General features: G+C 33.2%; 1 protein-coding gene across 1 annotated transcript; it reads left to right on the plus strand.

The window, feature by feature from the left end:
* Positions 1 to 1938: 1938 nt before the first annotated feature.
* On the plus strand, positions 1939 to 10159 carry LOC131665487 (inactive serine protease scarface-like). The gene is made up of 8 exons (XM_058937381.1): positions 1939 to 2020; positions 3050 to 3208; positions 5248 to 5441; positions 5599 to 7167; positions 7512 to 7672; positions 7756 to 8033; positions 8180 to 8433; positions 9120 to 10159. The coding sequence occupies exons 1-8, from the start codon at positions 1939 to 1941 to the stop codon at positions 9336 to 9338; spliced, it is 2916 nt and encodes a 971-aa protein (XP_058793364.1). The 3' UTR covers positions 9339 to 10159.
* The last annotated feature ends 2942 nt before the right edge of the window (positions 10160 to 13101 follow it).

Consider the following 13101-nt stretch of genomic DNA (forward strand, 5'->3'; position numbering starts at 1 on the left):
TCTTAAAGTTGAGTGGATCAACTTGAAAATTTATATCTGTAATGACCTTATCACGAATGACGCGTTAACTTGCATTGTATAATTATCGAAAGAATAGTGATTATTGGATATTACAATTAGAATCGATTATCAATCAACTTATTCTCTACATATAAGGTGTTAATCTTACTTTGTATAATGAAATTTTCGCAATCTATACGTGGTGTGTTTTTTCTTCCTTTTTTTATCGAAACATATAACCCAATTCCAACCTTCCACCTCATAAATGTCATGAAAAAATGTCAAGTTGTTAAAAATGAGCACCGAAAGGATCAACTGATCATACATGTTACACACCGAATGTAAATCATACTGCATAAATATGATCCATCAATCGTACAAGGATGAAACATTTTTGTGAATAAATAACGACTTTAAGGTTGCGGCACTTTTATGTTTTCACTGAATTTAAATTGAATGAATATTTGGCGGTCGTATTTCAAGCAGAGAAGACTCTTCTCGCGAGTGGAAAAACCCTACTAACGATATCATCGAAATTTTTCGCGGGCGAATTTGAGTAGACGTAGAATGAAATTCCTCAGAGATACGCGTCATCTATCTCACTAAAACACGGTATTTTAACCGGCGATATCATCGAAATTTTTCGCGGGCGGATTTGGAGACACATGCCGAAATTCCTTAGAGATGCGCGTCATTTGTCTCACCAAAACATGGGATTTCCCACGTGATAGAAACGGTTGAGATTCACGGCGATGACTATCGAATCACAAACTAAAATAGACTATTAAATCATCTGCGACATTGTTTCTCTGTCGTAATACAAAATTATTGAATAATAAAAGATTCAGCTATTGAAACAGGAGGTTGACTTTTCCATTTTGATATTATAAAAGATTCATAGCAATTAATCGACTTATGCACAATTGAACCGCATTCAAATATATAACTTATTAAAATTAAGTAAAACTTATTAAAACGTAAACAGTTATTGCAGAAAGTTATAATAAGTTAAGTTATATAGACAAACCCGATTTGATTTCACAACTGGAAAAATAAGCTGCAGTTCGAATTCTCGAGTTGAAAACAAAGGTAGGTTCGTCAACTGACGAACAATCGATGAAGGAGAGAAATTCGCGAACAAAAAGAATTACGGTATGGCATCTGCCCGAGATTCACTGTAAACAGGTAGACTCCGTTTTTCGATCGGATCCTTTTTTTAGTTCAAGGTCGTCTTTCCTCGCAAACATGAATGTAATGATACACCAAAATATAATCTCAAGTGACAATCTCATTATCTTTAAAAAGTTATTAATCGTAATGATTTTCCGTAAATATTTTTTTTTCCTCCGGAAATATTATATATAATAACATAATCACCTCTGGAAAATATTTGTTTTTCACTCGTTTCTCCAAAAACAATTCGGGGATAAAAAAAAACAAAAATAATACAAATTACGAAAACAAAAATCAGATAAAAATTCATAAATCTTACGAAGACTCAAGTTGGCTTGATTAGAATCACCAATTCGCATAGCACAAGCAAACGTCAATCACAGACTCGAGATCCGTACGTCGATGCGCAATCAAAAAAAAAAGTTTATGATAGTAGCGATGTTCATCTGATGTGAATGGATCCATAATTACGAGGAATGCCTACCAGGAGTAGGAAGTAGTCCAGCCAAAAGGCTGCTGCTACGCGCCGATAAACAGCATACAATTTGATAGCTAATTGATCGGCGATGATGACCACATCATTCACTGACGGGTATATAAGATCGTGATCGTTTAGGGAGCGAGCAGTGTAACTCGAACGTTCGTGCTGGCAACTAAGAGCGCAGCAACAGCAGAAGTAGTAGTAGCAGTAGAGGTTTTTAGAGGGATATAGTCAGATCCAAGGTCAGAGAGAGGATTTTTTGTGTTGTAAGTGGCAGCTGCGTCATGGGCTTCGTTGAGTGTAGTTTAGTGGCTCTAGCGCTTCTCGCGCTGCAGTATCAAGCTTTGGCTCAAGTTCATGCTTCCAGTAAGTTTTAGTGGATGTGCAGTGATTCACTTATTTTATCATCTTCTTTCGCGAGTAAACTTTAAATGATACGCTTTCGAGCTTCAAAAACACATGTATTTTGTATTTGAGTTTCAATATTGTTAAATTTAGAGCATAACTCAAACAGATTATCAATCTCAACTTTATTATTATTAAGTACATTAATGACTACAAAACTATTAAGCTTTTGCGTGGTTAAGTGTGTACAATGATATCCATAACACGAACTTAAAAATTATTCACTATAATATGTTTTTTCATCTTGAAATTCTGATTTTTAGAAAAATTATCTTATTCGCACATCAATATAATATACTGACGTTACTTTATTAAAGTAGCCGTATTTAAAGAAAGAAATTCTTTTACTTTTTCAATTCTTCGCTCTCGATTACGTTGTATTTTATAAATATCTCTGATGATAATATGCAAAATTATGTAAACGTATTTAGATAAAAAATTTTATGCATTTATTTACAAATACGTTAAAAACAATATCGCATTTTTATAAACAATGATATAAAATCAAAAAGTTATTGTTAATAAACTATTATTAAAAGCTCAATTAAAATTGATTTTTTCATGAGGAGGTGCAATTCTAAACGTGATATTTTAAGCAGATATGTATATTATACAAATATTCTACTTATAATCATAAAAGACGTTGATTTCACATTGATGTATTAAGAGTTGATATTTTTCATTTGTAGATCAGTCTATGAATTTTTGCAAGGATTCATTTTAATTTTTCTATTATACTAACAATTTTGATAAATGTTTAGGATCAATTAACATTTTATATTCGATTTTATTAGAAATATAATTCCCTACTTGCAAATATCTAAAAATAAATTATATATGACTACTAAAATGCATTTCTAAGAACTTTATACAATTTTTCTCATATAAGATTGATGTGTGAATTCTTTTACTCATCAACCAAGCTATTTAACATAATCTTTCATAACATCCGCAGAATCCCACGCCTAATTAGTAAATTATGTATTGCAGGTCGAAGTGCGAATGGTCTCTTCGGCAGCGAAAGTGAAATTGACTTGAGCTCTGGAGATAACTCTGCTGCCTATCAAGCTAACGGCTACCTGCCTCCTATCAATGACTCTCCTTCGAATCAAATAGCCTCTTTCTCCGGACTACCTAAAGAGCCTGAAGGTATGTAAATCACATATATTTTTTCACCGACCTCTGATTTTTTTCCAACGGCCTTTTCATTGGATTTGTAAAAGCTTACATAGATTTTAAATACGCATCTTACGTTTCAGGTATTATTTATGAAAGTGGAGAAATTTTATTTTGCATTTGAAATTTTATAAAAATTATAATCCCGTATTCCGGAATCATTAATCACACTTGCTTCTTCCTTCTTAAATAGATGAAGTTGTATAATTGGTTATGAAGATTTCAAAAAATGTAATAATTCTTGTTAGAATTATTTATTTGCCAATTTCTTAATCAAAATTTGTCAACAAGTAACCGATTGACTTATTCCGCTTAACTCAAATGATTTCTAGTATGAAATCATAACGACACTTTCATCAGAAATTAATACGTTTCAAACTTTTTTACAATTAATAAGATATGTTTAGATTCATTTAACGTTTTTTACTTTTCATTACATTTACACTTATGAATCATCTTTAAATTTTATTTATCACGTAATTGATTTTCTTTATAAAATTATTAATCTAACATTCAACTAACAAATTTTTGTCTATTTTAATAAATTGTTTCTTCTTCAAATTCAATCAAATGACAGATTACTATAGAATAATTTGTAAAAATAAATAAAATTTTAATTAATCTGTCTTATCATAAATAGGTTTAATTGACGAATAACATTTAACTTTATTTCAATATTACAAAAATATTTTATAAAAGGGTATTGCGAACTCGTCATTCATTTAAATAGAAATTTTTTTAGGCATCATAATTTTTTATTTATTCTAATGAAAAGGTATTAATATCAAGATATTTACTTTTACTGCAAGGTATTACTTAATCTAGAACAAATGTTTGCTAAAAAATTGTATTAAACCGCGAAATCTAATTGCCTACTTGAATAAGTACAATGAATATCGATTCATTTTTCATACTGCCAATCCGTAAAAACAAGAAAAAATGTCTTAATGGAGACAATCAAAATAAAAAAAAATGTCTTTTAGATCACATAGTAACTATAATTAGTCTGTGGCAAGCAACACATCTCAACAGAGCATTATATGAAGATCTTGAGAAACCTACGTAATATCTAACATCATTTGGAAATGTAATCGTAGATTAGATGTTATAGAAAGGACACGTGTAACACTATATTTTTTGGTAATATATAAGATTGTCCATTACGTCCATCGTAAACAGATTCACGAAAGTGGGAAAATGTCGAAAGACCTCGAAGAAAGTGGCAAACAGATAACGCGGCAGGTAGTGCGATCATTAATTGAGGTCCGCGCCCGCTTTGTGTGTTACGTGTGTACATATAAAAGACACTGTCCTCGCTTGGAGAAATTCAGTCTTACTTAAGCGTTCGGATACAGACAATCGCGAGTGCCGGATACTCCGCAGAATCGAGAAGTTTTTTCTTCAAATTTGTTCACATATTCTCTTTTTTTTCATTTACAAAGTGTTAGAACCATGGCTCATTTCAAGTGTTCAGTGGTTCTAGTTTTATTAATGCTCTCTCATAGCACATTCGCTCTAGGTAATAAGTACAACAGTGATTTTTATTATTTTTTAGTAAAGTGTATTAAATCATGTAAATAATAAGAATATTATTTTGCATATTACATAAAGTGGTGTGGTAATTTCAAGTGATCTCATCTAACCAATTTGTGGTTTGAAATACGGCTTTCTTTTTAATTTGTAAAATAACGGTTTGATTCGAAATGTTATTAAAAAGTATTAAGAATCTATAAAAGACATTTTACACTTAAATAAAAAAATATACATTCCTTTTCACTTCAAAACTTTTACGAATGTACGCAACGTGAAGAGTACACACACTAGAGAACGCGTACTTTAGTTATTTTGCTCTGTAGTAAGAATTTGTCTGCATGAACAATTCTCGTGGAAGTATCTACAGTAAAAGCTACTTTGAGAATATTACAACTCCTGATTTTATCTCATTATTTCTGTCACTCATGAAACCACCGACCCAATTGTCTCAAGTTCATATGGGGAAACTTATCTTACAGATAACTCCGGTCATGACGATTCGCCAACGAACGTCCAACAAAATGTGGCTTTCCCACCTGCTTTCCAACCACAAATTGGATGTGCTGCCGCCCTCCTTTGCGTTGAAGAGCAGTTCTGCACTTCGACCGGTGTCATCAGCAAGACGTCTATTCAACTTACCGAAGAACAGAAATTGAGACGTGTACCCATGGTGGTAGGTGTCGTTGATATTTAATAAAAAAAACTATGATTATTAATATAACTTGTGCATGAATTATCTTTAATAATAAATAGTAGTATTTCGGGCAACGTTTCGACGAAAATGAATTTGTTTACAAATTACTCATGTAAATTTTTTTTTCGTAACGCAGGACTGTAAAAATCCAGATAATGGAGTCATTGGCAAGTGTTGCCGTGATCCTGACTACGTCGACCCATGGCCAGCAGGCAACTTGTCTCCCGAGCAGCTTAAACAAGGCTTCGATGAGCAGGGTTTTCCTAAATTCTTGAACCTCACCAAAAACAAGCCACAGAGACCTTTTAAACCACTCCCAGTGCTAAAGCCGACCAGTCAATTCAATGAAGTTGTCAGGCCTCAAGCACCTATCAAAGTATCTCAACAACCACAGAACTTTCGTCCATTAACTCCAATACTGTCACCTCCGACTAGTTTCCAAGCAAACAAGATCGTTCCTGAAAACAAACCATTCCAATCTCAGCCAACATTTGGCCAAGCTCAACTGCCTACATTCCAACAGAAACCAGTCGAGTCAAAAAATCCATTTTTGCAGCCATCCCAACCTTTCCAACCTCAACAGACCTTCCAACCACAACAGTCGCAGACATTTCGACCTCAACATCCAATTGAATCAGCTGAATTCCCTCAGCAAGCTAAACAGCCCGAGATAATAGTAGTACCAGATCATTTTCAGTCTTTCGTGTCAGAGCAACCTCAGATTTTCAAGCCAAAGCAATCACAAGATATCGTGCCACAAAAAACATACGTTACTGTGCAAAAGCAATCCCAGGCTTTCATCCCTCATCGACCCCAAGCGTTTGTGCCACAACAACCCTCTGATTTCCAAGTGAAAAAACCAAAACAGCCTAGTTTCACCATTACGGTGACTGAGCAGCCCCAAATTTCTCACCAATCTAACCAACCATCATTTATTCAACCAGAACAACCATTATCCGTTCAACCAGAACAACCATCGTACGTTCAACCTGAACAACCATCATATGCTCAACCTGAACAACCATCAAATGTTCAACCAGAACAACCATCATACGTTCAACCTGAACAACCATCATACGTTCAGCGCGAACAACAAGAACACATTCAGCCCGAACAACAATCATACGTTCAGCCCGAACAACCATCATACATTCAACCGGAACAATATTCACACGCTCAACCTGAAGAACCATTATACGTTCAGCCCGAAAAATCAACACACGTTAAGCCTGAACAGCCATCATACGTTCAGCCCGAACAACCATCGTTTGTTCAGCCAGAACAACCGTCGTACGTTCAGCCAGAACAACCATCTTATGTCCAGTCTGAACAACCATCATACAATCAGCAAAAACAACCTGTTCAACGCCCACAGTACGATCATTTTTCAACACATAACCAGATCAACGGACAACCGAAAGGTCCTTTAGAGTCAATTCAACAAGGCCTGCAGAATTTCCAACAATCATTCGCCAACCAAATCAATAACTTTGGCTTTGGAAAACCCCAGCAATCTGATGTGCAAGTTATTGATGCACCAACAATTGAAAATGTACCTGAGCCTATTACCACTAAAAAACCTTTCTTTAGCTTGCCAAGCTTCTCTGGATTTGGACAGAAAACTGTTGAGAATCAAATTCCAGTTCTTTCAACAGTATCCATCGCTCCACACACTCCTGGCGCTCAGTGCGGAATCATCAATCAGGTACATTTTATCGAATAAATCACAAAATATCTTAGCGAAAATTTCGAAAGAAACGAATTCTATATTTTTTATACAATAATTAATGATTACGAAAGTATCACACCGCTAACACGTTATATGATCTCCTATATATGTTCGCATAGAAAATAGTGAAGCATAAGATGTATCGTGCGTATATATAAATGATCGCGATTGCTACATCTGCGATAGCCCAAAAATCAAATTTTATTCTTACGTAATTCGTTTGAAAGAATTAATCGATGATCCATCGAGTGCTTTCGATAGACTTTCTTTTTTCTTTTATGTCATCTTCCGTCGCTTATACGTCATAAATGTGTTGCCAGGTTCAGCATAATTATGCCGAAGGTTTGAATGACGTTCAAACTCCTTTTGGTGAAATACCATGGCAAGCAATGATTCTTCACAATGTTGAGAAGAAACTGCTCTGCTCTGGTGCCATCATCGCACCGAATGTAGTCATGACTGCTGCTCACTGTGTTTATGGGTAATTATTTATTTTAAGTTAATTGCTATTATTTTTGTCAATTATCAAAATAAAACTCACGTAATTATTTATTTTTATTTTAGAATGAACCCAAGTGAAATAGCGATCAAAGTTGGCGAATGGAAACTCGGCTATGAGCTGAAACACGAAGAACCCTTACCCTTCGAAATTGTCCAAGTGCAGACCATTGAAGCTCATCCTGGCTACCAACCAGGTGGACCAGGCTATGACCTCGCAATGCTCTTCTTAGAGAAACCAGTCCAACTCGATCAACACGTTGACACAATCTGCCTGAGCCAACAGCCATCTGTCCTTGAGAGAAAGTGCATCTCCGTAGGATGGGGAAAAACCGTCTTGCAACGTATGAATCATTTATATTCTGACTCTTTTTTTACATCACACGCTACTTGTTGCAACACACACGAAACCACTCCGTTACGCAAGTGTCGAAATTTCTTTCCTCGACGCATGCGATTAATATATTAAAAAACAACGATCTTTCCACAGTCCACGCCGCTGGAGCTCTCATGAACAAAATCGAAGTTGACGCTTTGAGCCAAGACCAATGCAGATTACGCCTTCAGGGTGCTGAAACGCCACTCGACCTCGACAACAGTCTTGTCTGTGTGAAGGCACACAAACAGAACAACAACATGTGTCAAGTTGACGTGGGCGGTCCTCTCGCTTGCGACCGTGGCGATGGACACTACGAGCTCGTTGGTGTCTACAGTCAAGATACTGGCTGTCTTCCCACCAATCAGGTGAGAGTGCACTTTCTCTCTGTTTCTTTGTCTTTATCTTACATACGTGGATGCGTCTCGCAGTCAAAAGTGATTTATCAAGCTAGGAATATGCTATATCGGTTCGTTAATTCTTATTCTCAGTAAATCGTAAAATTCACTTTGTCGCGTTAGAGCATGTCAGTCACAACACGTTACATTGCCTATTAGCAATGCTAATAGCGTCGTTAGATCAGTTGCACAATATTGGTCGCTTGTAACGTCTCTCTCTCTCTCTCTCTCTCTCTCTCTCTCTCTCTCTCTCTCTCTCTCTCTCTCTCTCTCTCTCTCTCTCTCTCTCTCTCTCTCTCTCTCTCTCTCTCTCTCTCTCTCTCTCTCTCTCTCTCTCTTATTTTATCAGAAATTATTCGAATTTTTAACTGATTTTTCAATGCCTTGAGCTTCATTTTAATTCCACAGATCTATAAATGTTAGTATTTTGGTTTTAGTAACTCCCGCGCTTGTACGTTATTTTTAAACTATTTTTTATAACCGAAATCGATTATTAGATTCGACAACTTCTTCTTATAACGTGTATTAAGCAAAAATAATAATGGTCTTACTTTTAAGTTAATGAATGACCAATACCATGCAATCGGACTATCCATATAAAATTTTGCATCGTCTCCTAAATAACACATATTGATGTGTGTGTCTTGTTCCCTCAGGTCGCAACCTTCGCTTTGATCGACTACAAGTGGGTCAATGGTTTGCTGAACCCATCTCCAAGCATAACACTTCAACAGCCTCAAGCATACAACAGTTACGAAGGACCTCAATCTGTACAGAACAATATCCACTATCACCCACAAGAACCTAATGTGCCATGCGATTGCCAACATGGAACTCAGCCCGCTGGCGCTAACGCGTATCTACCTCCATATTAAGATGCTTGAATCTTATCATACGTCAAGCAACGACTGAACGAACAACTATACGACGCTGCTCTCTTATAGGATAAGAGATTATTTTTTGTTCTTTTTTTATCTTATTGTAAATGTAATGCTATAGCGTAGACGATTTTAACTGCTATTTCGAAACGTTCGCTTATTCCAATGCTCGTTAGATGTTTTTTTATTTTTTTTTTTATTTCTTTTGCTAATAAATCCATCATTTATGAGATCGTGAGACTACAAGGATTGAAATCTATGCGTGGTTCAGTAATTATTTTGGAATTGCAGAAGTTAAATTAGAATGATTGCATTTCTAATTTTTGAGATGATAGATAACCCGATGTATAATAGAATTTTTTTTAAATATCAAATTTGATCAAGATATGTTTGTTAATACGTATGTCAAAATGAAAAATTGAACAATTAAGTACAATCACTCAATGAATCAATCTAATAAGCACTGACAATAATGATAAATTTGGCTGTATCGGTACAAATTTTTTACATTTGGAAAGAAATAAGAAAACGAGTTAAGAATAAACGAATATGCGAAAATGTCAGGATAAGCGGCTTTTCAAAATTATTTTTTATCTAGAGTAATGTGAGATCATATGAAAATTGGCCGTTTGTCTTCACACTTGTAAAAAACAAACATTTAAGTATTCAGTATGATTGTAATAAGCTAAATACGTTTAAGCTTAGTTTAATCTAAATCCCCTGTATTGTAATTTTAGTTTATTTGTAATTTTAAGTCTTTAACTTTGCATTTTTTGTATTACAATGAAATGTATTGTACAATACACGAATGTATTGCATCTACGATAAATATAAATTAAGTAACTGTGATACAAAAATAAAAACACTGCATTATTATTTTTATATTCCTCTATTATCGCTATTCATTAAGTACACTTTTATAATATTTTTGAGTAGATGGTTTGTCCAATGTGGTTCAGAGAAACTATCAAAAATTATAATATTCTATATGAAATGAACTATGTCATTTTTGCAACTCTCATCAAATTAATAGAAAATCTTATAAATATCTAATTGCATTTCAGAAAAGGTTGAATCAAAAGGTATTAAAATAAGTTACATTTTATAACATATGTTAAGGAAACCTTTTGTTTTTATTTAAGAATCTATAAATGACACTAGAATTAAAAAAATTTATATATGATGTATTATAACTTAGATTCTTTACAATACTGTACAGAATACGAAAATTATACCTGTGAATACGTAGCTAAGCCTTTATATGGGGTTACGGATATCAATAATGCTATGGGCACCGAAAATTCAGAAAATACTTTTACTTTACATATAAATAAAATAAAGTTATATGCTGGCAGACTACATTAAAAAAAATATTGAATAAAGAAAGAGTATATTTAGATAACTATAATAAATAGCATTTAGTCATTTTTTATCATACAAAACTAATTTTTTTTTCATTCGATGTCTTTCAATGGTGTGAAAGCATATACACGTGCAAAGTTGCAATTAGTTTTACAAGTCAACTTATAACGTAAATATTTTGTGAATTTGAAATGAAAAAATTAACCCTGTTGAGTTCTTCATTTGTTGTTCATCTTTTATGATTCAACGTTTTATTTTCATCTAAATAGTTAACAAAATTTGTATAAAGTAATTTTTATAAAAATCGAATACTGCTAAATCTACAGGGAAAATATTAAAAATTATTTTTATTCTATCTTATTATTACTAGTTATGAGTAAGTAAATAAGTTATGAGTTTTCGTAAAAATTAATCGCTATCTGATTCTGTATAGATTATTTATATATAATATTAGTATCCTAAACCTATTACCAAATATCTATCAGGAAATCGATAAATTCCTACCTTCTGCTATTTAAATTTTATTAAAAACTATTCGTGAAATCAGTCAATAAACTAAAAAATTTTTCTTATATGTTTTGCTTTAGCTGAATAATTTTTAAAATTTTCAAAATAAAAGAATTTCGATAGGAAATATATTTTTCAATATTTAAAAATTCTGTATTAAACATACACTGTTAGTTTTTTTTTCAAAAGTATAAAAATTTGTTATGGGAAATTCTTTTCTGCAAAGGGAAGCTTTGTAACAGTTACATTTCGAGAAATATACAATAAGAACTTACTATAAACGAGATTTATAAATAATAATAAATTGATGGTTGCTGTTAATATAGAATCCTACTATACCAAATCAAGTGAACTGATCGTTATACTTTCAGCCGGTAACAGGTTTAAATAGTATTATGTGGCATATACATAGAATTTCATATTTCCAATGCGGATTATAGCCATAATTTGATAAAACCGTACATATTTGATAATTTGAATTTCGCAAGTCGAGTGAGTCCGTAATTGTGAAATGGAAAATACTATTTATTTAAATAATTCCAATTTGTTTTTTAATATATTCCCCGTTTAACTCTATACATTTATTACATAGTAGCGCTTAAGCTTTTTTATGCTCTCTGCGTAAAATAATTTTTTTGACTCTTCAAAATACTTATTTATTGGAGTTCTTACCTCTTCGCCCTTAAAAATCTTTTACCCGAAAGCAAAGTTTTTATATTAGGAAACAAAATATAATTCGAAGAAAGTCAATCTAGCAAATAAAGTTGATATATGGAAGTATTTCTTAGTGTAAATTAAATAGTTTGGCGTTTGCAATGGAACTCGTGCAAGCCGGTGTATTGTCACAGTGGAAAAGAATTTCTTTTCCACTAGATCGGCCGGCTTTTCCTTGAGTATGGCATTAAATCAATCCAATAATGAGGCATAATATTCTTCTGTGATAGTTTTTCTAATCTGTAGACAATCGATTGATATTATACCAGTTGAGTTCCAAAAAATTATGGCAATAACTTTTCCTTATCTCACCGTCTTCGCTTTTTTCTTCGCAGATTCGTCAGGCTCAGTTCAGATTTTCTAGTGATTTTTCGTTTCTGGTTAATAATAATAAATTCATATTTCATCGACATTAACTTAAAGTCGCAAAAACTCTTTTGGATTACATTTAAAACATATGCTAAAAGAGTGATCACACGCAGCCAAACGAGCTCGCTTGTATCAACTGTGAGCAAGCGCGGCATCCATTTAGCAGATAGCTTCCTCATACTCAAACATCATTCATATAAAATATTTCATGTGCATCTTACTGAAATGTTTTATAATTAGCCTCATTAATTTCACGTACTTTTAATCGACGATCAGCGAATACAGTATAATGAACTTTATCGATAATATCTTAAGTAATTATCTCTTTTGGACGAACAGAACGCTCAAGATCATTTACGTTTATATGGCCTTAATAAAACTCCACTTTTAAACCATACCATGCGATGGAGCTTTTCTTCAGTTTCTATGATTTTCTTTGTAAAAAATAATGTTTAATAAGCACACGAAATTCGCTTTTTTCCATGATTTTGTATACACAATGAAAATCTTAATTCAAATAGTTATAAAAAATTTCTAAACCAACATACTGACTTAAGACTTTGTACATGCACTCATATTATATGGGACTCTCTTAGAGTTTAAAATACATTACGATAATGACATTATCTTCTAAGAAGTTACCGACTTAAACATTCCTCGTAATATTTAAAAACTAATGGCACGATTTCCTGCAGTATTATTTTCAAACTATTCTATACTTTCACTTTTTATTATAAGTGCACATGTGCTCGTTTTATTCCATTCACATTGTCCATCTCGTACTTATTAAAAATAATAAGGTTACAAA

This window comes from Phymastichus coffea, unplaced genomic scaffold, assembly GCF_024137745.1.
Source record: "Phymastichus coffea isolate CEN01 unplaced genomic scaffold, Cenicafe_Pcof_1.1 PCOF00052, whole genome shotgun sequence".
Classification (NCBI taxonomy): domain Eukaryota; kingdom Metazoa; phylum Arthropoda; class Insecta; order Hymenoptera; family Eulophidae; genus Phymastichus; species Phymastichus coffea.